The following is a 27415-nucleotide window of genomic DNA, read 5'->3' as shown; positions in this document are numbered from 1 at the left end:
TGAACTGACAACTAAAATTCAAATTATTAAAGCCTAAAATGATTCTACTCTCCACATATCTGAAAACCTAATCAGAAGCCTAAATTAGCATATATGCTGCATAGTCACCCTTCATAATTAGCAGACAGAAGGTTCATACCAGCAAGAGATTGTAATTCAAGCTCTGAAAACAAAAATAAGCAAACCAAACTCCCCAGTTTTCCTCAAAGGATTCATGCCTTCATTAGCACAAGTTCAGCAGGAATCTGGGCTACACGGGCAGACATGGAACTGTCGCCCTGAGGCCCAGTGGCTGGGCCACCCAGCACAGAGGTTGAGGCTTAGACCACAACAGACCCAAGACCCCACGTGGTCGGGCGCAGTCACAGTGAAGGCCCCCATATCGTTCTTGTCCTGGGTACCTCCCTCCTGGCACTTTGGGGGCCACTGATAGACACATCAGCAATCTCCAGCACACTTCCTTGTGACCCCATCACTAGCCCCTCCAAGCTGTGCATGCAGACACATGATATAATGATTTTGTTCAGATTCCTTCCTGAGTTAGCATATTGCTATAATGTTAAAAGAATTTAAACAGTCCTATTTGCAGTGATGTAACAAATTTTAATTCAAAATAGATACTCTGAAAACAACAGGTTAAAAAAAGGGTCAACAAGCTCTTTCTGAATTTACAACAGAAACACCCACAATCACAGAGCAGTGTCACAGCTGCATCACGCATGCACATGACAGCAACACATGCAAGAGGATTCACCAAAGTCCACAGAGGCCACCACGTCCTCCTCTGCAGCCATCAACCAGCCTCAAGGCTCAGCATCTGAACCTGTTGGTCTCCAGGACTGATCCTGCTGTCGCATTTGACATTGTGTAGAACAAACCAGATTTAACATCCAAACAACGGAAAGACGATGGAGATTCACTAGTGACCCCCACCCACCTACCCGGGGCACAGGACAGCCACGCGCCCAGCACTCTCACTCCTGGGAAACCATGTCTGACTGGACACCAACCAGACAGCTTTTGCTCACCCTGTCCCCTACAAACCCTTTAGTGTCAGGCAGTTATCAGTTGACATTTACACTCAGGGGCAAAGATTTCATTCCTGAGTAGCACGGCCCTTCCCTTGCACTAGTTTCCGAGCAGCCAGGCTAGGAAGAGATGTGTGTGTGTTCACTATTTCCATCCAAAAGGCACTGAAGATTCACTGTCTTACATGAGTGGAGCCAGGACTCTGTACTGAGATGGGAACACCTACACCGGAAGTACTCTGCACCTAGTTACTTCACGTGTAAAACGACTTGCTTTATGAGCTAGACTCCAGACCTCACAGTCAATATATCCCTAACAAATGCATTTGATTTTCATGAATTATGATTTATTGTTCCAAAAAAGCTATTAGGACAAACCTGAAAAAGGCTAACTCAAAGTTATAATCTAATAAGCAAGTGGCTTCCAAAGAAACCAGTCTAAGGTGATGCTGTTATGTCCCTCACGGGCAACACCAGAGGGCCTGTGCCCACACTGCTGCACCTGCTGAGCTGCCACTGCTGTGCAGGATACAGGAGAGCCAGCCGCCCAGCCTGCAGCAAGTCACGTCACGTTTCTGGAAAAAAAAAACTGGAAATTCCTTAAATGGAAAATTTCAGTTTTTTAGTTGTATAATCACTGACACTACTAGGAAAACAAGGCGTGCATGAAAAAATTTAATTTACATGACAGAAAAAAAATAATTTACAAATCAAACTGTAGGAAACTCTATCTGAAAAAACTAGTCTTTCTCAGCACCTGAAATAAATCTAAAGAGCAGCATAACAACCACTGAAATTGATTAATTCAACACAGTGAAGAAACAACCTATCTTAAATCTCAATAGCAAATCTATTACCTAGCACTTTCACTCTTTTTCATAAGCTTTCCGGTTCATACTCAAAGTTCAGTCTATGTTTAACATTTTTAAGTTCAGACATATCAAACCCTAAAAGTACAGAGGGTTTGTGATTTTTTATTGCTTTCATGCAAATGTATCTACGTTTTCCAAAAAATGAAGCCACGTCAATTTTCCACACCCATAGGAGTGAAGATAGCAATTCTATTTCCTTTTTACTAGGATATGGTCTTTTGTGAAAATAATCTCTGAGAAACTGCTTTTTCTTCTCGTAAGAGCGGTCCTCGTATCTCTTGGGATCCAGTGCTAAAATCTGAAGCACGTCCTCACTGGTCGTCTGTCCCTCTGTCCTGCTCTCATTCCTCTGTCTTTTACAAGGCACAGCACTTGCTCCCTTTTCGGGGCCAGGGGCTGCATCGGCATTCGAAAGGGGAGGCTGCTCCTCCCCAGCTCTCTGGCCTTCCGACCCCAAGTGACCATCAGACAGCTTTCTCTTCACGGGAAAGCTGGCGTCCTGGATCACTTCCCCACGGACCAGCAGCAGCTCACTGTTGCTGACGAGCTCAGGCTGGATCTGGAGGTCGGAGCCGCTGTCCTTAGGAGCACTTCTGCAGCGCAGCAGGTGGATGGCGATGGCCGCCAGGGTCATGTTTCCAGTGTAGACCCCACAGCAGTGGATGCACTTGAAGGCCGGAGACTTGAGGATCGTGTGCACTGTGGGCATGATGTGGTGTCGCTCCTTCAGGTGCAGCTCATAGGCTTCCGTTGTCCCAAAGGTGGCAAAACAGAAGGGGCAGGTCAGGGCCGGCTTGCTGAGGCTTCCAGGCACGCCCTCAGCCTGGGGCCTCACTTTCACGTAGACAGGCACCAGGGACTTGGAGTGTATCCCAGCAAGGATAGCCAGGTATACCTCCTGCTCACCAAGCTCCTCTTTTGGCAGTGCAGTGATGAAATCCAGGTGGGGAAAGAGCAGGCTACCATTGGCATCGAGCTCCAGCTGGAAGCCCCTGTTGCTGTAATCCACAGGCAGCCGCTTCTTCCCCAGGTGCACGGTCTTACTGTGCTCCGAGAGGCCCTTGATGTCATGGAAGGTGCAAGGGCAGAACAGGCATGCCAGGCCATGCATCAGCAAGTGGCGGATTAGCTCCCCCTCTGAGACCAAGCGTTTGCAGGACAGGCAGCGGACCACTTTCTCCCTCGTCCACTTTAAGAACGGGGCACACGCTGCCAGCTTCTCGGGTTCCCTTTTCTGGTCCACCTTGGACTCGCTGTGCTTATGAGCCACCTCCATGTGAACCTGGTACACGTTGGATGGAAAGAGCTCGTTACACACGGGGCAGGTTTTCCATTGCTTGGCCTGTCTGAGCACCTGATTTGCATCTGCCATGGGTGGAGAGGCCTGGATGAACATGCTCTGGGCCGCGCCCACCAGCACAGGAGGTGTGGGCAGGCTGGGCACAGAGCCGGCTGTCTGCGCAGGTGCCCCTGAGGGCAGGAGCTGGATGGGCATCTGTGGTGGGGTGACGGTTGTGAGGCCTCCTGGGGCAACTGGCAGGGTGACTGAGAGTGGGGCCAGTGTGTAGGTGGGAATGCCATTCACTTGCTTTCCTGTGGGGATGAGCTGCCGGAGAATTGAGCCCGAGGTGAGAAAGGTGGTGTTCTGTGCAGCGGCGGCAGCAGCTCTCACTGGCTGGTTCACAGGCACAATGCTGGTGCTCACTGGGTGGCTCAGCTGCAGAACACCAGGCCTCACCGGCTGGCCCATGGGCACAACTCCTGACACGACGGGCTGGCTGAGCTGAAGAACACCAGACCCTACGCCCTGGTTCCCAGGAACGGCACCTGTGGCAACCGTCTGGTTAGGGGAAAGCAGCCCAGAAGAGACCGCCTGGCCGGGAGGGAGAACCCTCAACGGCACAGTCTGGCCAGGGGGCAGAACCCGAGATGGGGCTGTCTGGCCAACAGGGAGAACCCCTGACTGGACCATCTGGCCAGGGGGTAGAACCCCAGAAGTTGCTGTCTGTCCAGGAATAACCCCAGCAGGAGTCATCTGGCCCGTAGGTAGAACCCCTGATGGGACTGCTCGACTCACAGAAATGACCCCTGGAGAGACAGCCTGCAGAACCCCAGGGGTGACAGTGGGGTTCACAGGAAGGACCCCAGGCCCAGGGGGCCTGTTTCCAGGCCCCACAGGCTGGGCGAGGGGTAAGACCCCAGGGCGAACGGCCTGGTTCACAGGGAGGACACCAGTGGCCACTGACTTCTTTGCAGGTCTCACAGGCTGGCTCAGGGGCAGCACAGGAGGATTCCCAGGCTTATTAAGTGGGACCCCGGGGGAGAGGAAGACAGGCTGAGGAGCCGACGGCTGTAGAGCGAGGCTGCTCTGGCACACGGGCAGAGGACTAGAGACCAGAGTCACCCGAGACTGGGCAATAGCAGACGGAGTTTGAGTGAGGTTCCCAGACGTGCCAGGGGCCACAGTCACCGACTGCACCACAGCTGAGCTTTGATTGTTCTGAGGCAAGGCAAGACGAAAGCAAGGAGGTGGGGCCGTGAGACCAGGGGGAGCACTGTTGTTGCGTGGGATGGCCATGCGTGCGGCTGGCTTTGGTGCTATATGCATTTGCTTCATAAGTCCAGTCCTCTTAATGTGCTCTGAGATCACAGATCTAAGCTTGTTCTCCAAATCCCTGTGTGTGTCTGATGTCAGGATGTGGTACATTAATGCATCCTGGCTGCTGGCACTGGCACTGCACTTCTTACAGTAGAATCTGTCAGACGGCGGCCCCTTCTCCCCACAGAGACCATCATTAGTCTTCGGTTGCTCACCCGTTTCCTCATTTCGTAGGCCAAAGTAGGAGTTAATTAAGTAGTGAAAATGAGCTACTAGTACATGCTTCTTCATGCTGTAGTACAAAGTGTTGGAAAAGTTACATTTCAAACACGTAAAACTTATCACATCACTCCTCGACGATTTTGTTTCTCCTAGAATATTCACCGTGTAGTTTTGGACTTTGCGAACAGGAGCATGAAACATTCTGAAGTGCTTTCCCACCACTCTAGGCTGAGAAGCAAACACACAGTTGGGGCAAGGAATCACCAGCTCCTGGTCAATCTCGTCCTCGTGGCAGCGATGTAAATGGTTCCTGAATGAAGTCAGCACCTTTGTCGAGTACTTACAAAGGCTGCAGCAGTACGGCTTCGTCCGGTATCTCTGTTGAAAGAAGACCAAGTCTTAGGCACAGTCCAACAAAGCCAGGTGGCTGTCTGCAGCTGAGACAGGGAACGGAGTGTCTTTCAGAGCAGGAGTTAGCAAGCCTTCCCTGCAAAGGGCCAGACACCGAGCATCTGGGGACTCAGGCCACACAACACAGTCTGGACTATCACCAAGCATGAGTGCCCATTAGAGACAGGCCAGGAGTAGGCATACCTAAGCTCCTCTAAAGCTGTGTTATGACATGGACTTAAATGTCATGACCCACCAAACAGTATCCCTGTGTATCTTCTTGAACACTTAAACACGGAGCAATTCTTCTAACCCTGTGGGGTGAACACAGGCTGTGCCCACAACCTGTAGTGTGCTGACCCCAGTTCAAGTACACACAACCCAATCTGTACTTTGAACTAACCGCAACAATCAACAACTCATGTCCTGCATCATAAAATGATTTTCTCACTCTTATCCCAATTCTTGGTTCCAATTTTGTTTTTACTCCAAGATTCTAAAACAACCAATCGAGCTTTCAAACTGTTATCCTAATAATGGGGAAATAAAAAGAATAACTTCCCTGTTCCTAGTGATAATAGGGACCCAGTGACACCCACCCAACAAGCCACTTGAAGGCAGAAAGAAGAGACTGTGCCCGGACTCAGCAGTGCATGCGTACAGCCACCAGACACAGTGCCCGTCACATGGGAACTCTGAACAGACATTTACCAATCCACCAGCCAAATGCGGAGAGCAGCCCACTACAGGACAACCACATTACTGCTGCCCATGATCAGAGGACACACAGACACCATTGCCTGAACCACAATCTTGAAATAGGAGCCAATTTAACTTGTTCCAGGCTCCGGAGGATGCAGATCTCTAGATCCCCCAGCCACCTGTAGCACCATCAGTCTTTTTCAGCTCTCTCCAACACGTACTTACACTTCTCTCTCCACACTCAGTTTCCTCTTGATTCACAGGCTAGACAACTTATCCCAACATGTTCAGCATCATGTTACCATGTTCTCAGAGTCAACAAACCCAACGATTTATAATTTGTGGGAGGATCTAAAGCAAACTTAAGGCCACAGCCACAACCCTAAACCACTTGCGTCAAGAACAAAAACCCTTCATGAGATTTGAGAACAGTTTTGAACATCTGAGTATCTGAAATCTGGATAGTCCTTGCAAGCCATGGCTTGTAAGTACAGTGCAGTTTGTCACTTTAGCTGATATCTGTGGCTCACTTTAAATGGTGTATCTTACACTCAAACATACTATTAGAAAAACTGTATATTCAATAAAAGAACCAAAGGAACTCATTCATGACTACATGCCAGCACTGGTTAATATTAAGTCCTTCTTAACTGTAACTGTAACTGAAGTAAACAGATGGAAATCCACTCACCACCAGCAGTCACTACAGGGGCTCAGAACTATGGCTTGGTGGATTAACCTGTCAACCACAGAGCCAGCATCCTCTGGGGTATCGGCTCAAATCCTAGCTGTTCTACTTCCAATCCAGCTCCCTGATATTGCTCCTGGGAAGGCAGCAGAAGATGGCCCAAGTGCTTGGGCCCCTGCACCCACATAGCTTGACCCAGAAAAAAACTCCTGGTTGTGGCCTGGCTGCTGTAGCCATTTGGGAAATGAACCAGCAGACTGAAGATCTGTCTCACTCTCTCTGTGAATCTGCTTTTCCAATAAAAATGAGCAAATTTTCAAAAATGTTTTGGTTAGCAGCTACTTTGGGAGCTCCCAATTTCATTTCTGTGTCTGACTCCTAATTCTACTTCCATCCAGCTTCTTGGGGCGCCCTGGGAGGAGGCAGACACGGATGAGTTCCAGCACATGTCTGGTGTGTGCACGTAGGCAGTCAACAAGCAGGTGCAAGCTCTCCCGAGGTCTTGAAAATAAATTACAATCTTGATGACAAGTGTGTCACTTTACATAAGACATATCACATTGTACTTTAAGAACTGGGAATGAGAAAAATCAATGAGGTCTAAAAGTCATAAAGTTGTTTTTTTTTTTAAAGATTTGTTTTATTTTTATTGCAAAGTCAGATGCAGAGAGAGGAGAAACAGAGAGCAAGATTTTCTGTCCACTGATTCACTCCCCAAGCAGCCACAATGGCGGGAGCTGCGCCAATCTGAAGCCAGGAGCCAGGAGCCTCTTCTGGGTCTCCCACGTAGGTGCAGGGTCACAAGGCTTTGGGCTGTCCTCCACCGCTTTTCCAGGCCACAAGCAGGGAGCTTGATGGGAAGTGGGGCTACCAGGACACGAACCGGTACCCTTGTGGGATTCTAGCATGTGCAAGGTGAGGACTATAGCTGCTAGGCGCCAGGCCCCTTCATTTTTTTTTTTTTAAGATGTATTTATTTATTTAAAAGGCAGAGCGAAAGAGACAAAAGCAGAAAGAGCTCCCATGGTTGCAGTGAAAGCCAGCTGCCCAGAATTCTACCAAGGCCCTCCATGTGGGTGCAGGGGTCCAAAGCACTTAGGTCATTCTCTGTGGCTTTAGCAGGGAGCTGGATCAGAGCCGAGTGTCCAGGACTCAACTTGTGCTCCAGTGCTGCCATTTTGGAGTGAACCAGCAGACAGAAGATGTCCTTCTCTCTCTGATGCACTGCCTTTCAAATAAATCAATCTTTAAAAAAAAAGCTTATAGGTTAAATAATAAAGTATTATACAACTTACAATGCCTCTCATTTAAACATTACAAAAGAATCACAAAGTTTAAAAGTTTGTAAAGAAAGTCACTTCAAGCTAACTGATTACTGAAGAAATCCTATCGCCTGAGTACAATGTGTCCCAGGCCTTCCATCAGCTTCCCCATACTCACTCCTCAGCCCAGAGCAGCTTCCAGTCCTGCATGCTCCATTCACACACATGCTCCCTACAGGTCCACCATTTTCATCTGGTATACTGTATATTACTGTACTTCTTCCTGTTACGGCTGCCTTCGCTATCCAGCAGAAGTACCACCAAGTAATTACCACCTACATCAGTAAGCAAGCACTCAGCCTTGGCGGGCGGCAGGCAGAACCATCCGGGTTCACCAAGTGTATCCTGTGAAGGCCACACATCAGAGGAGGAACAAATGACAGAGCTCTCAGATGTGTCAGTGTTAAGTGACACATGATTATAAATCAGAAACACAGCTATGTACCATCATTATCAATCACCATGCCGAGCACACTTTGACACACAAGATGTGCTAGCCTAAGATGATATGACAACAGCTCTAACCTTGCTAGCTGACAAAAATTTTTCAGCTCCATTCTAACCTACGGGACCACCACCATATTCACAGCTGGCTAGTGACAGAAGTACTGTTCCGTCTGAGGGCTCTCACACACTCAACACTGAGGCGCCGATGATTAAATCAAAGACCCATCACACACTGGCAATGTCGGACAAATATCAGAAAACATTCAAGCATCGATAACCCTACATTACCAAACACTAAATTCCATTTTCCTTTCTCTTCCATGAATAGTTTAATTAGTTCCTCTCCATTCACTAGCAACCTGATCTATTTAAAGGTTCCATTTACCCTTAACTTCAATAACACAAAAGGTATAAAAATACCTACCACTTTCTTTCCAGAAGGCTCCCACAGAGAAACATCACCCCAGGATGTGTTATGCAAGTACTTTTCTCCAGGATCAAAGTCTTTAAGGTCCTTTAAAAATAAAGAGAAAAAGGGGGAGACAACTATTATAAGAAATCGTAAGATCAATATCTCATTACAACCTGATCAAGATTACTTGGTGCCTAAGAAACTCTCATGGGAAGAGAGAAATGAAAGTAAAAGCATAAAAAATTATGAAACCTGAGAAAAATGTTGAAATGATTCAACTTAAAACCAGTTTTAGAAAAAAAAAAAAAAAAGTAGTTTCAGGGCCCAGTGCTATGAAACATGTAAAGCTGCCATAGCAGCACCAGCAGCCCATCTGGGTACCAGGCTGGACCCCAGATGCTCCACGTCTGATACAGCTCACTGCTAAAACTACTGGGAAAGCAGCAAACAATGGCTAAAGTGTATAAGCTCCTACTCCCATCTGGGAGACCCGGATGAAGATCATTGCTCATGGCTTCAGGCTAGCCAGCCTTAGCTGTTGCAGTAATTTGGGAAGTGAACCAACAGATAAAAGGCATTTCTCTCTGCCTTTCAAATAAATAAATAAGTAAGTTTTTTTAAAAAATCACTTTTTAAGAAACACGTAAGGACATCCAACAATTTTCTCTTTATGTAAGCAAAGTCTAAGCATACAGCATGATTCTAAAGTGCCTATACGTTTCACAAGTGCATTAAACAAAACTTCAATTTTTATACTAGACACAGTATTTTTACATTATAAGGATTTTTTAAAAATATATTTATTTATTTGAAAGAGTTTCAGAGAGAGAGAGGAAAAAGAGGGAAGGAAGGAAGAAGGCGGGAGAGGGAGAAAGATCTTCCACCCACTGGTTCACTCTCCAATTGGCCCAACGGCCAGGGTGTACCAGGCCAAACCCAAAGACCAGAGCTTCATCCGGGTCTCTCACATGAGTACAGGAGCCCAAGCACTAGGGCCATCTTCCACAACTTTCCCAGAGCTAAGTAAGAAGCAGAGCCAGGACTCTCACATGGGACACCAGTACAGCAGGAAGCAGCTTAACCCACTGCACAATGATGCCTGCACATGAACACAGTATTCTGAACTATACCTAACCATTATCATTTATTCCTCTGTGGAGAATCAAAGGCAGTGTCCTTTTATCTTACTGTTCAAATGTCTCTCACATCAGACATGGGAACAAAGGTAAGAACATGCAAACGGCTTTTTCTCAATTGGAACAGGTATTTTCTACTCAAACAGGTTATACCTGTCACACCAAGAAAAGTCCTGCCAGAGAACTACATGTAGAAATGGATGAGGGGAGCCACCTGGTAGCAGGGTAAGCTCAGAAAGCAGGCCTCAGCTAGAGAAAAAAGGGACAGGTCTTAGAACGTGAGCAGGAGACAACAAGCACAGCCCACAGGAAGCAGAGATGGCCGACTTCCACAAGCAGCCCAGGGAGGGCAGAAGTTGATTAACAAGGACCTAAGGCAATGTGCTTCACCCGAACTCAACCCTCCAGTGCTTCATGTTGGGCGCTGGGAGGCAGAGACACAATTCCGGTTTCACAGGTTCATAGCTGCCTGTGGTCTAGATAAGAAAAAACATTATGGGTACAAATGGTCTACCAGAAATACTACAATGAAAGAGCTGGGGTACAGGTGACAGAGCTGTGCTAAGTAACCGCCTGACTCCAGTTAGACTGAGTAAAGAAGCAGTTTAGATGGGGGCATGGCTAATTGTGACAGGGAAAAGAGAAAAATAAGATCTGGGAGGAGCTTAAGCAGCTACCCAGTACCCCCAGATCCCCTATCAGAGTGGCTAGGACCAGGCCCACCTTCACTCCCCATCCAGCTTTCTGCTAACAGATCTCCTAGGAGGCATATGACATGGGTACAGGATCCCAAGGCTTTGGGCCATCCTCTGCTGTTTTCCCAGGCCACCAGCAGGGAGCTGGATGGGAAGTGGAGCAGCTGGGACATGGACCAGCATCCATATAGGATGCTGACAGGTAGAAGAATAGCTTGCTATGCCACCACACCAGCTCCATGCTATTGTGAAAGTAAGAAAATGTCCAGTGCGGTAGGCTAGTGGCTAAAGTCCTCACCTTATATACACCAGGATCCTATATGCGCACCAGTTCTAATCCCAGCGGCCTTACTTCCCATCCAGCTCCCTGCTTGAGGCCTGGGAAAGCAACAGAGGACAACTCAACGCTTCGGGACCCTGCCCCCGCATGGGAGACCAGGAAGAGGCTATTGGTTCCTGGTTTTGGATCAGTTCAGCTTGGCCATTGTGACCACTTGGGGAATGAATCAGCAGATGGAAGATCTTCCTCTCCTCTCTTACTTTCCAATAAAAAATAGAGGTAAAAATCTTAAGAAAAAAAGAAAACACGCGGCTCTTGGGGTGAGCAGGGAAGGAAGACAGACAGAAATAGAGACAGCTGAGCATGGGGTATCATCACAGTAACTTCAGGGTCTTAACAAAGGTACCATGAGGCATCGGAATATTGCCAAACTTTTAGCACCCAAAGAGTAATGCTTTTAGAGAAATGAACTCAATACATCCTGGGGGCATTAATATTCAGCTTGGCAGAAAAATGATTCCTTCAAAGCTGCCCCACAGCCCAGAAAGCAAGCCTCAGAAGGGGCAAAATGACTCAACCACTCAAACAAGTCCTAGAACAAAAACTACAATATTTAAAGGAAACAACATCTAAGCACTTATTAAATCCAATATCCAGTACAAACTTTCCAGGAACACAAACACCAACCAGAAAAATGACCCAAAATCATGAAAAAATGACAGAAAACATGAATGCAACAAAGAAGAAAAGTGGGGCTAAAAGTCCTCACCTTGCACATGCCTGGATCCCATATGGGTGCCGGTTCTAATCCTGGCGGCCCTGTTTCACATCCAGCTCCCTGCTTGTGGCCTGGGAAAGCAGTCGAGGACAGCTCAAAGCCTTGGGACCCTGCACCCGCGTGAGAAACCTGGAAGAGCTCCTGGCTCCTGGCTCCGGATCAGCGCAGATCCGGCTGTTGCGGTCACTTGGGGAAATGAATCAATGGACGGAAGATGTTCCTCTCTGTCTCTCCTCTCTCTCTACATCTGACTTTGCAACAAAAATAAATACATCTTAAAAAATATAATATAAAAACTGTTTTCCAAACTCTGAACCAAAGAATATATACTTAAAAAAAAAAAGTAACCCAAGCTATACTACTTTTTTTTTTTATTGGAAAGTCAGATATACAGATCCAAGATCTGTATATCACTTGGGGAGGAATCATCAGACAGAAGATCTTCCTCTCTGCCTCTCCTTTATATATCCAATTTTGCAATAGAAATAAAGTCAGATATACAATCAAGATCAAAGAAGAAATCAAAGTTAGAAACGCTTTAAACTGAATCACCATAAAAACACAATAAATGAAACTTGCAAAAAGCAACTAAAGCAGAGCCCCACGGGAAGGCAGGCCTTTGGTGCCAAGCATCTCATCTCAGCATCTCCTGCTAAACTCCTGCCCAGAGAGGCAGTGCGAACCACAGCCCTGGGTGGGAAATCCACTCGTACACAGCAGCTGCAGGGTGTGCTCAGGGAGCTTAGTACACAGATGGGGCATTCTGTTCTCACTCTCTGTTGCTCTGCCTTTCAAATAAATAACCATTTTTAAATAAAATAAAAATGAATCACAAATCTTAAAGGGTTGTTTATAACCCTGGTCTCTATTCTTGGGGATTTCTGCTTTTTACCTGCTGGGTACTATGGTACAGTAAGCTCTGATTATTAAGTAAGCAGAAACCAAGTTACTTCAAAAAGCAAGAACAACAAACAACAACACACACAAAGAGGAGGAGGAAGGAAGGGGATTGAAGATGGAAGGGAGAGAGAAGGAACTATGATGGTTAACCCTACAATCTATACACAAGAAACCTCTTTCTTTTTATATTGACAAAAATTGATAGGGTCCAATGCAGTGCCTTAGCAAGCTAATCCTCTGCTTGCAGTACCAGCATCCCATCTGGGCAGCTGTCTTAGTCCCAGATACTTTACTTTCAACCCCCGCTCCCTGCCAAGGAAAGCAGTAGAGGATAGCCCAAGGCTTTGGGATCCTACACTCACACAGGAGACCTGGAAGAAGCTCCAGGCTCCTGGCTTCAGATCAGCTTAGCTACAGCCATTGCAGCCATCTGAGAAGTCAGCAGGTGGGACATCTCTTTTAAACCTGGCTCTCAGATAAAAATGTGTAGCAAAAATAAAGAACCATGAAGAACAGTAATAAATGGGACAGAAAACAGTTTGTACAGAAAAAAAAAAAGTGGAAAACAGCAGTTGAAACTGAAGACATCACCAATATTCTCACACCTCTGGTAGAATATTTGAGTGTTGAGCCTGGCGCTGTGACCTAGCAGCTAAAGTCCTCGCCTTGAATGCACCAGGATCTCATATGGGTGCCAGTTCTAATCCTAGCAGCCCCGTTTCCCATCTAGCTCCCTGCCTGTGGCCTGGAAAGCAGCCGAGGACAGCCCAAGGCCTTGGGACCCTGTACCCACGTGGGAGTCCCAGAAGAGTATCTGGGCTCTTGGCTTTGGATCAGCGCAGCACCAGCCGTTGTGGTCACTTGGGGAGTGGGCTATCGGACGGAAGATCTTTCTCTCTGTCTCTCCTCCTCTTTGTATATCTGACTTTCCAAGAAAAATAAATAAATCTTAAAAAATCTTTTGAAAAAGGACAGAATATTGAGTGGAGACAGATGGACATAACAAAGCAATTATGATGACAAGCTAACATTCTGTAGAATGTAGGCAACGAGCAAGCATGGACGCTCACTGTATAACCCTTTACTTTTCTGCAAGTAGTTAATGATACACTGCAGGAGGTAAGAGAACATTATTTATTTTTCCTGGGTCTCCCAGGGTCCCAAGGCCAGAGCTGAGCCAATCCAAAACCAGGAGCCAGGAGCCTCCTCAGGGTTCCCCACGTGGTGTAGGTGCCCAAAGACTTAGGCCATCCTCTGTTGCTCTTCCAGGACACAACAGGGAGCTGCATTGGAAGTGGAACAGCCAGGGCACAAACCAACATCCATACGGGATGTTCATGCTGCAAGTCAGAGCTAATGCACTGGCCCCAAATTAATTATATATATATATAATTAAATTAAATATAACATATATATATAAATCTTATCTTTCTATTACACTAGCAACTCCACTGTAATATATTGTTCCAATTCTATCTCTTCTACTAGACTGTCTCCTACCAATCCAAAAAGTCAACAGATGACAACCCAAGTCACTCGATGCAATGGGAGATGACAAAGTACGTGGGCCTCTGCCAGTCTCACAGGAGACCAGAATGGAGTGCCTGGATCCTGGTCTCAACCTGACTCAGACCTGCCTGGTACAGTCATTTGGGCAGTAAACCAACGGGTAGATTTCTCTCTCACTGTGCGCAGCAAATGTGGTTTAACCCACTATGTCACAATGTTGGTCTCAGTTAAAAAAAAATTATATATACGTATATATACACACATACACACGTGTGTATGGTATGTATGTATACACACATATATATACATTTTTTAACAAAACAAAAGAAAATAGATTCTATCATATTTCATGCCTGTCCGTTTGCAGGCCACTCTAGCAAGACTAGGAAATCAAGTTATTAGTCTCTTGCTAAAATAAAGAATTCAGTATATTCCCCTCAAACATCAAAGTAAATTTTTTTTATACATGATGACTATAAAAATGCCTGCCTAAAACTGACTTTAAACTCTAACGAGAATGCAGATCTCTGGCACAGAGATTACACTGCCTCTTGGAAGTCTGCATCCCACGTTGGAGTGCTTGGGCTGAGTTCTGGACACTGCAGTTCCAGTTCAGCTTCTTTCTGACTGCCTCAGTTCAGCTTGGGGGGCAGCAGAAGACAGTCAAATACTTGAGAAGAGACACAAATTGAGTTTCAGATTCTTTTTTGTCTGGCCTAACCCTGGCTGTTGAAATTACATAAGGAGTGAACCAGCAGATGGAAGATCTCTTTATCTTTCTCTCTCCCTTGCAAATAACAACGAAAATAAGCAAAGCCTTGAACAACTTAAACAGTTTGGAAATGGAAAGAAAAACAAGTTTTGAAGAGATTTGTAGTATAAGCAATGTCCATATTGCAGACTCCTACCCATCCTTCAAAAAATTCAAGTGTGATCTCCATAAGCCAGCACTCCCCTCCTCAACCCTGTTATAACTTCTTACCTTCAGCAGCTCCTTGCAGCTATCAAGTCCAATGTCCATGAGAATGCCTTTGACCTTCTTTCGCACCTTTCTAATGCTGTCAAGATTTTCCACTGGTATTTGAAACATTTTTGAAATTTTCCTTAAAAAGAAAATAATATTATCACAGTAAGTATATACACACATCTACACAAAACAGTATATTAACAGACTAGTAACACACTGGAAACAGAGAGTCATTTTCAACAAATGGAGCTGGGACTACTGAATATACACACTCGATTAAATCAAAGTGAACTCCTTCCTTACACCATAAACAAAAGAGGACCACATATTTACACATAAGAAAATCTACAAACCCTTACAGGAAAACAGCAAAGTTCACAATTTTGGAACAGGTAATAAATTCCCAAATATGACACTAAAAAGTTCTGCAATAAAAAGTAAGTTAGACTATGAAAAGACAACGCTTCTGGCTCCAGATGACATTATTAAAAAGCAAACAATCCACAAAATTGAACAAAATACTTACATATCACATTTTTTATCAGGAACTTATAACCAGCTTGGCCTAGAGACCCAGCTGCTGCTGTTATCTGGGGAGTGAACTACAAAATGGATGATTCTGAGAATAAAATTAAACTTTTAAAAACATTAGAGGCTGGTATCAGAAAAAATGGCTCAACTCGCTAATCCTCTCTACCAGATACCGCTGACATCGCATTTGGGCACCAGTTCCGACCCAACTCCCTGCTTGAGGCTTAGGAACGCAGTGGAGGATGCCACAAAGGCTTGGGTTCTTGCACTCATCTGAGAGGTCTGCAAGAAGCTCCTGGTGTCACATCAGCTAAGTTCCAGCTATTGTGGCTATTTGGGGAGTGAACCAGCAGCAGACAGATCTTTCTCTGTCTTTCCTTCTTTCTGTAAATCTGTGTTTCCAGTTAAAATAAACCTTAAAGAAATAGGGGACTGGCAGAATGGTATAAAAAGTTAATCCTCCACCTGCCACTGCCAGCACCCCAGGTAGGGTGCTTCATGTCCCACCTGCTCCATTTCCCTTCAGCTCCCTGCTTGTGGCCTGGGTGAGCAGTGGAGGACGGCCCAAGTGCTTGGACTCCTGCACCCATGTGGGAGACCCAGAAGGATCTTCTGGCTTCTGGCTTCAGCTCATCATAGCACAGCTCCAGCTGCTGTGACCATTTGGGGAACAACAGCAGATGGCAGATAGATACATCTCTCTCTCCCTCTCTTTTTAACTCTCCTTTTCAAATTAAAAAATCTGTAAGAAAAAAAAAAAATGGTGGGGAGGCCAGTGCTGCAGGACAACAAGTTAAACCGCTGCCTACAACATTGGCATCATATTTGACAGATCTTCAGATGCCAATCTGAGCAGCCAGTGCAATGGCTCTACTGGCTAATTCTCCACCTCCAAGTACTGACATCCCATATGGCACCAGTTCATGTCCTGTCTAGCCCCCATCCAACTCCCTTCTGTGGCCTTGGAAAGCAGAGGAGGATGGCCCAGGATCCTTGGGACACTGCACCTGTATGGGAGACACAATAGAGGCTCCTGGCTTCAGAGCACTTATATATGGCTGCTGCAGCCATTTCAGGAGTGAACCAATAAGATGGAAGACCTTTCTGTCTCTCCTCCTCTCTGTAAATACACCTTTCCAATGAAAATAAATTGTTAAAAAACAAATAAGACAGGCCCAGCACAATAGCATAGTGGCTAAAGTCCTCGCCTTGAATGCACCGGGATCTCATATGGGTGCCAGTTCTAATCCTGGCAGCCCCGCTTCCCATCCAGCTCCTGAGAATGTAGTCGAGGATGCCCAAAGAGAATGCAGTCGAGGATGGCCCAAAGCTTTGGGACCCTGTACCCTTGTGGGAGACCCCAAAGAGCTCCTGGCACCTGGCTTCGGATTGGCGCAGCTCCAGCCGTTGTGGCCTCTTGGGGAGTGAACCATCGGACAGAAGATCTTCCCCTCTGCCTCTCCTCCTCTCGGTAGATCTGACTTTCCAATAAAAACAAATAAATCTTCAGACCCAATGTGATAGCATAGTGGTTGGGGTCCTTGCCTTGAACGTGCCAGGATCCCATATGGGCACCAGTCCATATTCCGGCGGCCTCACTTCCCATCCAGCTCCCTGCCTGTGGCCTGGGAGTGCAGTCGGGGACCGCCAGGGCTTTGGGATCTTGCACCCACATGTGGGAGACTTGGGGAAGGCTCCTGGCTTCAAATTGGCTCAGCTCTGGCTGTTGCAGCCACTTGGGGAGTGAACCATCGGACAGAAGATCTTCCTGTCTCTCCTCCTCTCTGTATGTCCACCTTTCCAATAAAAATATTTTTGAGGGCCCGGCGCGGTGGCGCAAGTGGTTAAAGGTCCTCGCCTTGCACGCCCGGGATCCCATACGGGCACCGGTTCTAATCCCGGCAGCCCCGCTTCCCATCCAGCTCCCTGCCTGTGGCCTGGGAAAGCAGTCGAGGACGGCCCAAAGCTTTGGGAACCTGCACCCGCGCGGGAGACCCAGAAGAGGCTCCTGGCTTCGGATCAGCATAGTATCGGCCCGTTGCGCTCACTTGGGGAGTGAATCATCGGACGGAAGATCTTCCTCTCTGTCTCTCCTCTCTGTATATCCGCCTTTCCAATGAAAAAATAATAAAAATAAATCTTTAAAAAAAAAATATTTTTGAATACATAAGTAAATCTTTTAAAAATAAATAAGACACCAGTTTGAGCCCCAGCTGTTTCACTGCCAATCCAGTTCCCCGCTAATGTGAATGGGAATGCAATTGAAGATGGTTCAAGGATATAAGCCCTGCCGCCCAAGAGGGAAACCTGGACCAAACTCCTTGTTTCCAGCCCTGGTGACTGAGGTCATTTGGGGAGGAAACAATCAATTGAAGAACTCACTATCCTTTCTTCTATATATTTCTTCAAAATAAACTTGTTAAAAAAAAAGAAAGGAAATAATGAGAGTTGTCCAGGAAACAAAACTACTAGCATTCATATAATCCTACAGAGTAAAATGAAACCGTGCAGCCACTTTGAGAAACAGTCTGACTGGGCCCAGGGCAGTACTCCAGTAAAGTCCCCGCCCTGCATGCACTGGGATCCCATATGGATGGGGGTTTGTGTCCCAGCTGCTCTGCTTCCCCTCCAGCTCCCTGCTTGTGGTCTGGGAAAGCAGCCAAGAATGACCCAAAAGCCTTGGGACCCTGTACGCTCGTGGGGGACCTAGAGGAAGCTCCTGGCTTCAGATCACTCAGCTCCGGCCACTGCAGGTATTTGGGGAGTGAACCAGTGTATGCAAGATCTTTCTCTCTGTCTCTCTTTCTCTCTGTAAACCTGACTTTACGATAAAAACAAATCGTTTTTAAAAAATGGAACAGTCTGACATTTCCTCAAGAGTTAACTACTGGGCCCGGTGGCGTGACCTAGCGGCTAAAGTCCTCGCCTTGAACGCTCCGGGATCCCATATGGGCGCCAGTTCTAATCCCAGCAGCTCCACTTCCCATCCAGCTCCCTGCTTGTGGCCTGGGAAAGCAGTTGAAGACAGCCCAAAGCCTTGGGACCCTGCACCCGTGTGGGTTACCTGGAAGAAGTTCCTGGCTCCTGGCTTCAGATCAGCATAGCATTGGCCGTTGCGCTCACGTGGGGTGTGAATCATCGGACAGAAGATCTTCCTCTCTGTCTCTCCTTCTCTCTGTATATCTGACTTTGCAATAAATAAATAAATCTTAAAAAAAAAAAAGAGTTAACTACCAAATTATTAACAGCCCCCAAGAGAAAGACATTCACAAACACCACACCAAGATGCCAAGAGCTACATTCTTCACCATGATCAGAAAGTACCCAGCACCCAGATGCCCACAACACAATGCCAAGAGTGAAGTGCTGGTCTGTGCAGAGACACTGCAGAGTGAGAGCAGTCAGACATTTAGAGAAAATACAAACAACAGTAAATTCGTTAGACAAAATTTAAGAGGATACTGCTGGGAGAGCTGGGAGGTGATGGCAAGGGAACATAATTTCTTTTTGGAATAATGAGATGTTTAGAAACTGTGGTGAAACATGCTGAATATGCTAGAGATAATTTTTTTTAAGATCCATTTTTTACTTGGAAGTGTTACAGAGGCAGAGACACCAAGACAGATCTTCCATCTGCTGGTTCTCTTGTTGCTCTCCTTGGTGAATGAGCAGGGCGGTGGGTCAGGAGGGAGCAGCTGGGACTCAAGCTGGCTCCCATTTGGAATGCTGCTGCTACAAGCAAAGTATCAGCTTGCTACACCACCATGCCAGCCCCCAGAGCAGCAAAATTCTACACTAGTAAAGCTATTTTTAAAGCACTGGAAAAGATATCACCCTACATCAATCCTGGTATATCCCTGGACTAAGTAGTGGGCTGCAGCCTGTTTTCAACTGTCAGTGTGTATACCGCAGCTCCCCAGCAACTGTGGATACTGAACCCCACCTAAGCCTGGCTTAGAGCCTAGCCTCCTACTGAGGCACACCCTGGAGGCAGGACGTGGTGGTTCAAGCAGCTGGTTCTAGCTATCCACACCAAAGACATGGAAGAGCTCCTGTTTCTTTGGCCTAATACCAGATGTTACAGGCATATAAGCAGCAAACCATCTCTGTTCTTTTCTCTGGCTTCCAAATAAAATAAACTCAAAATATAGATTAATATAGAAATAAACATTGGAGAGGTTGGTATTTTAGTTGGGCTACTGCCTACATGCCAACACCACATAAACAACAGTTCCGATACCAGTTGTTCCACTTCCAATCTAGCTCTTAATGCTCCTGGGAAAGCAGCGGAGGATGGCTCCAAGTACTTGGAATCTGCTACCCACATGGGAGACCCAGAGGAGATGGTTTATTTGTGTTCTGCAGTGTAAAGCATCACCTAGGTAGCTCTGAGGCAGATCAACAGCATCGTTGGTGCCTGAGGAAAGAGGAGGTACAAGGAACTCGCACTTGGAGGGAAGATGGGCAAGAATATCAGCAGCGCATGCAGGAGACATAATGTTGTCTGTGTCTCTGGAAAACTGCTGCAGGGCGCAGTCTGATGTCATCATGAGGTATCTGATGCTCACTGTTCCACATTTGCCTACGGAACCCTCTTGAGGCTGTTATCCTTTGTCCCTTTGTTGACCTGCAGTCTGTTTTATGCACAGATGTTCAGAGCTCATCTTGACAATGCTCTGGTCAGCCATTTTCCCAAGGAGCTTCCAGTTTTGTTTTTTTAAGGTTTATTTTTATTGCAAAGGCGGATCAGATTTCTGGAGTTTTCCAGGTATCCCATGTGGGTGCAGGGTCCCAAGGCTTTGGGCCATTCTGTAGTGCTTTCCCAGGCCTTAAGCAGAAAGCTAGAAGGGAGGTGGAGCAGCAGCAACACAAACTGACCTATATGGGATCCCAATGCTTGCAAGGTGAGGATTTAGCCATTGAGCCATGGTGCAGGTCTGAGCTTTTGTTTTTGTCTTAAGGGTGAGTTATTTGAAAGGCAGAGCTACAAAGAGAGAAGCACAGATCTTCATCTACCAGTTCACCGCCTCAAATGGCCACTATTACTAGGCCCCTGCAATTCCGTCAGGTCTCCCCTGTGGATGACAGGGTCTCAAGCATGGGGCCATCTCCTGCTACTTTCTCAGGCACTTCAGTGTGGAGCAGAACTAGGACTCAGGCTGGTACCCGCAGGCTACCAGCATTGGAGGTATCAGCTTAACCCACCGTACCATGGCGCTAGCCTCACTGTGGTTCTTTCTAATGAAGGGTGGATTTAGAAATCAAAACTGCACCACATGTCTCCACTGCTACTGAAGTGCAACTGCCTCAGCTCAGTAGATAGGATATGGAATACCTGTACAGATGGGGGGTGGCAGACTTCAAAAATCTGGATAAGGAAGTTAGTTTCTAGAGTTTTGATGGTTCCCTTGTGAGTACAGAGGATGCTCTATCTATAATAATGTGCAGTAATGTAGCATCTTTTTTGGCAACTTACTTTCAAATGATTTGGGGGAAAAAGCTCTTCTTTATCTTTTTTTTTTCAAATATGCGAACATTTACAAAATTCTGGAAGCTAAAAAAATCTATCAGCCAAATGCAATTGGCAAACATTTTGGTTGCTTTATAATTAAGAAAATGCCAAGTGAAATAAAATGCAGGCCCAGTGTGGCAGCACAATGGCTAAAGTCGTCTTCCTGCCAGGATCCCATTCAGGTGCGGGTTCTAATCCTGGTGGTCCCACTTCCCAACAGCTCCCTGTTTGTGGCCTGGGAAAGCAGTAGAAGACAGCCCTGGTCCTTGGGACCCTGCACCTGTGTGGGAGACCCGGAGGAAGCTCCTGGCTCAGTTCCAGCCATTGTGGCCGCTTGAGGAGTGAATCATCAGACAGAAGATCTTACGCTCTGTCTCTCCTCCTCTGTATATTTGACTTTCCAGTAAAAATAAATATTAGGGCCCGGCGTGGTGGCGCAGTGGTTAAGGTCCTCACCTTGCATGCCCGGGATCCCATATGGGCGCCGGTTCTATCCCGGCAGCCCCGCTTCCCATCCAGCTCCCTGCTTGTGGCCCGGGAAAGCAGTCGAGGACGGCCCAAAGCTTTGGGACCCTGCACCCGTGCGGGAGACCCGGAAGAGGCTCCTGGCTTCGGATCGGCATAGCATCGGCCGTTGCTCTCACTTAGGGAGTGAATCATCGGACGGAGGATCTTCCTCTCTGTCTCTCCTCTCTGTATATCTGCCTTTCCAATAAAAAAATAATAAAAATAAATCTTTAAAAAAAATAATAAATAAATATTAAACATACATGTAATAAAAATAACATCAAATGGCACTGATAATGAAAATTTTCATTTCTATATGTTCAGATGGCAACTTGGCAATACCTAAGATTTTCAAGGATAAGTTCTGAGCCCACAACTGTACTACCTTTTTTTTAAGATTTATTTTTATTGGAAATATAAAGTGCTAGGAATGGTTAGAGCAAGTACAGCCTACAGCGGGAAAGAAAACTGAAGCTCACACATTCCAGGTGAACAGATGAACTTCACAAACTGAGAGAAGGGGTCAGCGTAGTAGCACAGTGTGTTAAACCACTACCTGAGACCCCCACCATAGGTAGTGGTCTAAGTCCCAGCTGCTCCGCTGCTGACCCAGTTCCCTGTCAATGCACCTTGGAAAGCAGCAGTGGATGGTGCAAGTGCCTGGGCCCTGCCACCTGTGTTGGAGCCCCAATGGAGGGCCTAGCCCAAGCCCTGGCCATTTATGGACATTGGGGAATGAACCAGCAGATACCTGTCTCTCCCTCTAACCCTAGCCCTTTTCAGTAGGTAGGCAGATGACAGCTAGCTAGAGCACTAGAGAAATGTTGAACATATTTCAATATTAAATCAGGCCACAAAGGTGGACTGAGATCCAACTAACTGAGCAAGGCGGAAGAGCACGAGGATTAACAACTAAGGGCAAGGACTTTCTGGACAGTAACAAGGAAACCTAAAGCTTTGGAGTAATTCAGCTTCATCTTAGACAGTGATGTGGAAAGTGTGTCAGCTTTTAGCGACTGTGAGCACCGTAGAACTGGGGGGATACAAAAATTGCAACAAGTCAAAATGTGCTGAATTGAGTTTTGGTCTTCAGGAGTTTAGGCTAACAGACCTACTGCCAATAAACTGCTGATGCAGTTCAGCAACTAACCCCAAAGAAAGACCCTGCCAAGCCCCCACTCCATCCTGAAGAGTAACACTTAGAAAAACTTTCCGCTGCTTCCTACTCACTGTCATCACACCCTCTGGGGTTCTTTCTAGAGCTAACTGTTTAAGCAGGGCCAACTCCATGCATCTCAAACAGGGAAGCTAAATGTAGGACTTCTGAGGAATAGCTTCAACTTACACAGCAAAACCCAACAGTGTGCCAGGACACAGGAAAAGCACAGAGTGCCAGCACTGCTTGGCTCTGAGACAGGAGAGTCCTGGGCCGCTGGTGCTTGCAAGCTGGGATGGACTGAAAAGGTGCTCACAGGGCCTACTTGTTCAAGGCTTGGCACATGGGCCAAGGAACTACAAGGCTTCTCAAATTCACAGGAAGTATTCATTCTCAAACTTAAATGTGCCTATTCTTTCCTAAGTGTTACTGTGCCCCCCCCAAATGAACAACACAAATCCCTTTTTACTGTACAAAAAAAAAAAACCTCTCTTTTTTCCCAATGAAAAACATGATCATTTTTCCTTTGATGTATTCTAAGACTTTATCACAACCTGTCCATTCTAAAACACAAGATATCCACACAAAATTCCCAGTGAACAGACATGCTACATTTATTCTTAGCATTAGGTACAATCTGTGTGCCAATAATGCACCAATCTACATACCTCAGCTCACAACAAATCACCTTTATTTTCAAATTTTCTGGAGGATCTGGAAGTGCACCACGGACATGCACAAGAAAATATTATTTCCTTTGTGTTTTTTAGTATTGTGAACATGTAAGGATATTCTTTTATGAGAAAAATGCATTGGGGTAGTAATACGTCCTAAACCACAGGACCTTCCCTGTGTTTGGCTTGTGCAGAATCTAAATGCCATCAGGAAATTCCTCTGACAGACAGCCCAGCACAGCACCAGCCAGGGTTCTGGAACTGCAAGCCGACATAGTTGTCACTCAGTTTCATTTACGATTGGTTCTGTTAGCTTCAGAAAATCCATCTTTCTAGACCTCAGCCCCTCACCTACAAAACAGGGAGGGTGGAAACCTCTGCAGAGTGTGTCTAAGCTCCTATCTGCAACACATTCCAGTTCATGAGCACTGAGTCTGCTCTAACAACTGGCGTCCTGCCACCCACAAGGAAACCTAGATGAAGCTCCTGGCTCCTGGTTGTCTGGCCCCAGACCCAGCAGCCATTTGAGGAGTGAACCAGCAGACACAAGATCTCCCCCATGTAACTTTGCCTTTCAAATAAACTAATCTAAAACGTTTAAGGAACTACACAAGCCCAGCATTGTAACCTAGTGGCTAAAGCCTTGCCTTGTAAGTGCCAGGATTCCACATGGGCGATTCCACATGGGCGCCGGTTTGTGTTTCAACTGCTCCACTTCCCATCCAGCTTCCAGGCTGTGGCCTGAGAAAGCAGCAGAGGACAGCCCAAAGCCTTAGGACGCTGCACCTGTGTGGGAGACCGGAAGAAGCTCCTGGCTCCTTGCTTCAGATGGGCTCAGCTTCAGCCTTAGTGGCCACTTGGAGAATAAATAAACCTTTCTCTCTGCTTCTCCTTCTCTCTGTAAATCTCCTCTCCAATAAAAATAAGTAAGCCTTTAAAAAAAAAAAAAAAACAGTAACCTAAAAAGCAGGACTGTGCCATAAATGAAAGCAAGATTCAGAAGGTCCAGGTTCAAATCCCAAGGAAGGGTACTGTTCCCTAACCCTAACACGGCTCTGACAGGTTCGTGACTGCAGGAGGGCATACCAGAGAACACTAGGTTCACTTTCTCACACCAACAGTCATCAAGGAGTCACCAACAAACAGCGCGTTGCAATGGGGTAGGTTCCCCTGAAAACTCCCAGGATCCACTCTAGGCAGCTGCAAATCTCCCCCCTCCACCGACGCCCCCATCAGCCCCAAACCCACATTTGTGTCTTCCCTCCTCCGGGAACAGCAGCTCCAGAAGGCATAGTTCCACACCCACCTGTCTCAACCCTCACCATTCACACAGGGGCCCTTGCATCCCCCAGATGCTACTCAGCCTCCAAGCTCTGTGTTCGCGGAAACCCGCGTACACAGGTCTTTAGCAACGCCCGCCCCTTTGCCAGCACGTGCCGGATATCACTGGCTCAACCCAGAGGGAGGGACCAGCTGACGAACGCCCCCAACCCCCCTCCGCAGCCTTCAACATCATCCAGACGTTCAAACCCAAAGAAAGTGCCTAAGAATGGAAGACCTATAGTTCTGCAACTGAAAGAGTGGACCGACAGTTACAATCAGTGACGTTCCAAGGCCAAACGTCTGTAGAAATGCTGTCTACACCGAGTTCGTCGCTGCCAGCAACGGCAGAGCAAGTGCTCCTCGGCTCGTGCGCATCCAGCACGGACACCCCAAAGCTCGAGGTGCGGGCGGGATGCCAGCGACCCTTCCTCCGGGCCCAGCCTGGGGTCACGGAGCTTCAGCTTCTCTTCCCGTCCCTCACCCGTCGGCTCCTCACCTGCCCCAGTTCCCGTCTCTCGCGTGTCCGCCGTCGCACTCCCCGAGTCCCTATTATCCCCGTTCCTGTCCCGCTCCCCGTATCCTCTGTTCCCTGAAACCCGGTCCAGTTCCATTCCCCGCCCTGTCCTCGTACCGTCCTGCTCCCGCCCCTCGCGTGCCGCCAGTCCTGTCCTGCTCCCTGCATGCCTTGTTCCCCGCCCCGTCCCATCCAGTTCCCGGTCCCCGTCCCGGCCCCCACACCCCCATTCCCATTCCCGGTCCCCTTTCCCCATCCCGCCGTGCTCCCTGTCCCCGTCCAGGTCCCGCTCCCCGTCCCGCCCCTCTTCCCCGTCCCGCTCCCCGCCCCTCGCGTGCCGCCCGTCCCACGTGACCCGCGGCCGGGGCGGGCCGAGGAGCGTCGGGGACGACGGGCGCCGTTCGGACCGCGAACCCCGCTCCCGGAGAACGTCCCGGAGTTCCGGAGGCCGCGGCGGGAGCGGGCAGCGCGGGCGGGTGTGGACGGGGCGGACCGGGGGCGTCGCCGCGCGGGCCGGGGTGGGGGCGTACTCACCGCTGGGCTCCGGCCGCAGCAGCGCCGCGTCCCCCGCCGCCTCTCGCCGCGCCCCGCGGGGCCGACCGCGCCTTGCCGCGCGCGGCGGGACCCCCGCCTCAGCGCGAGCCCACCCCCGGCGCGGCCCGTCCCCTCCTCCCGGCGCCGCCAGAAAGAGAAAATGGCGCTCGAGTGTCTCCGGAAGTGACGTCGGTCCTCATTTGCATGAGGCCGCGGCCAGCCAATGGGAGCAGAGTGTGCTGGGGGACCCTGGGGCACTTCTCACAGGCCCCCTGGGTCCCTGGCCAAAGCTGTCCTTGAGGCTTTGAGATGAGCGTGGGGTCCCCGGATGGAAGACCCCCTTGACCCCACACCTGGACCAGTGGCTGTCCAGCCAACCTCTTAACACCTCTGTGAAACTCTCACGAGAGTTTGGGTGGGTGGTGACGTCATCAAAGGGGTGGGGAAGAGTGTGTCATCCACCATGTGATCCATCACGTGGGCCCACCAGAGCTTTGACTTCATTTACATGGAATGGGGGTGGAGCCCTAGAAGTTAGTAGCCCCGCCCCCAAGTCAGAACCAATAGGAAAACTGTTTTGAGAACATTGCCTTGCCATTGGCCAATAGAACTTTGGCTATCATAATTCAGACAAGTGTACCCATGATTGGCATATCTTGGTGAAGCGATTGCATTGGGTCTTCTGACTTCGTATTCTTTCTCTGAGATGGTTGCCATGTCTTCCGTGGGATTTCTGTTTAAGCCCAACTTAATGTGTAGAGAAAAGGTAAACTAGGTACCTTTTCACTTGTTCCTAGATTTTTAAATGCTGTATAGAAATAATAGTACCAAAATGAGTGGAAACATGAAGGAGGAGGCGATTCTGGGTCTTCATCCACAGAACCACCAAGTTCCCTCACATGGAATATGCCTGTGGAGGTAGCAGGAAGGCCAGACACGATGGCCAGAAGAATTTTCAACCACCAGGCTACTTACAGATTTGAGATGATGAGTGTGAACCCCTCCCCTAGAAGTACTGTCCACAGCCTGTAAACCTTGCCTTCTCGGGGGACCACAGTGCTCCAGACCCCTTTCTTGACCACAGAAGGCCAGAAAGCTAAACTGTTGGTGGTAGACACCGCCCAGTGTGTCACACTCAGGCTGTGGGGACAGACGTGCCCAAGCTGTCATGGGCCCACACACCCTGGCCTCCCATAATACAGTTTCTTTCCATTGATACCTTCCATGCGGATTAGCCCCTGATAAGGAAATGTCCATGACCTGTCAATTGCCTTAGTGCTGTAGTGAAGTAACTTGAAGATAATGAAGGGTTTGCTCTTTGCGGTCCCCTGTGGACTGTGATTTAATTTAGACATGAGCTACAGTGGTAATGGATATAACAGCCCTAAATGTCTCCCTTGAAGTTAGAGGTGAGGTCAAATTGTGCATGAAGTCATCTGGCCTACACGGGTCTGGACAGAGGTGCTTTCTGGAGATTCTAACACATTTCACAGGGTGAAGGCCCCTGGGTCCATCTCCCACTCCTGCCTCATCACCAACGATTGAACTCAAAAAGAGATGTGGGGAACGCCCAGGGTGCAACTCCTCCCTGCAGCCTCTCTCTGGGCCACCAGGATCTTGCCTGTTCACTCTATGTATTACACAGTGGTCACTCTGGATGCTGGAATCCTTTTCCACCTTATTCTGCATGTTCCTCACATCTGCACCTCTCCTCAGG

At 47.8% G+C, this 27415-nt stretch overlaps 1 protein-coding gene across 2 annotated transcripts; it reads right to left on the bottom strand.

Annotated features, from left to right (window-relative positions):
* Positions 1-582: 582 nt before the first annotated feature.
* Positions 583-25748, bottom strand: ADNP2 (ADNP homeobox 2). 2 transcript variants are annotated; one of them, XM_040985172.1, is made up of 4 exons: positions 25699-25748; positions 14963-15083; positions 8695-8784; positions 583-5099 (listed from the first exon to the last, which is right to left on the bottom strand). In XM_040985172.1, the coding sequence occupies exons 2-4, from the start codon at positions 15068-15070 to the stop codon at positions 1905-1907; spliced, it is 3393 nt and encodes a 1130-aa protein (XP_040841106.1). In that variant the 5' UTR covers positions 15071-15083; positions 25699-25748; the 3' UTR covers positions 583-1904. The 2 variants fall into 2 exon arrangements, with proteins under 2 accessions (XP_040841106.1, XP_040841105.1); XM_040985171.1 differs by lacking the exon at positions 25699-25748 and having other exon boundaries at positions 14963-15724.
* Positions 25749-27415: the final 1667 nt, after the last annotated feature.

This window comes from Ochotona curzoniae, unplaced genomic scaffold (assembly GCF_017591425.1).
Source record: "Ochotona curzoniae isolate NIBS_2020 unplaced genomic scaffold, NIBS_Ocur_1.0 contig_43, whole genome shotgun sequence".
In the NCBI taxonomy this organism is placed as follows: domain Eukaryota; kingdom Metazoa; phylum Chordata; class Mammalia; order Lagomorpha; family Ochotonidae; genus Ochotona; species Ochotona curzoniae.
Note: the sequence above shows the minus strand (reverse complement) of the source record. Positions and strands in the feature narration are given on the sequence as shown.

What these genes read in the sequence shown, in the direction of transcription:
- ADNP2 (XM_040985171.1), bottom strand. Translation starts at nt 15,127, where the DNA reads ATGTGTGTATATACTTACTGTGATAATATTATTTTCTTTTTAAGGAAA. An exon ending in GCTGCAAGGAGCTGCTGAAG is followed by an intron (nt 8,785 to 14,962) that starts GTAAGAAGTTAT and finishes TTATTTTTAAAG; the next exon opens with GACCTTAAAGACTTTGATCC. An exon ending in AGCCTTCTGGAAAGAAAGTG is followed by an intron (nt 5,100 to 8,694) that starts GTAGGTATTTTT and finishes TTCTTTCAACAG; the next exon opens with AGATACCGGACGAAGCCGTA.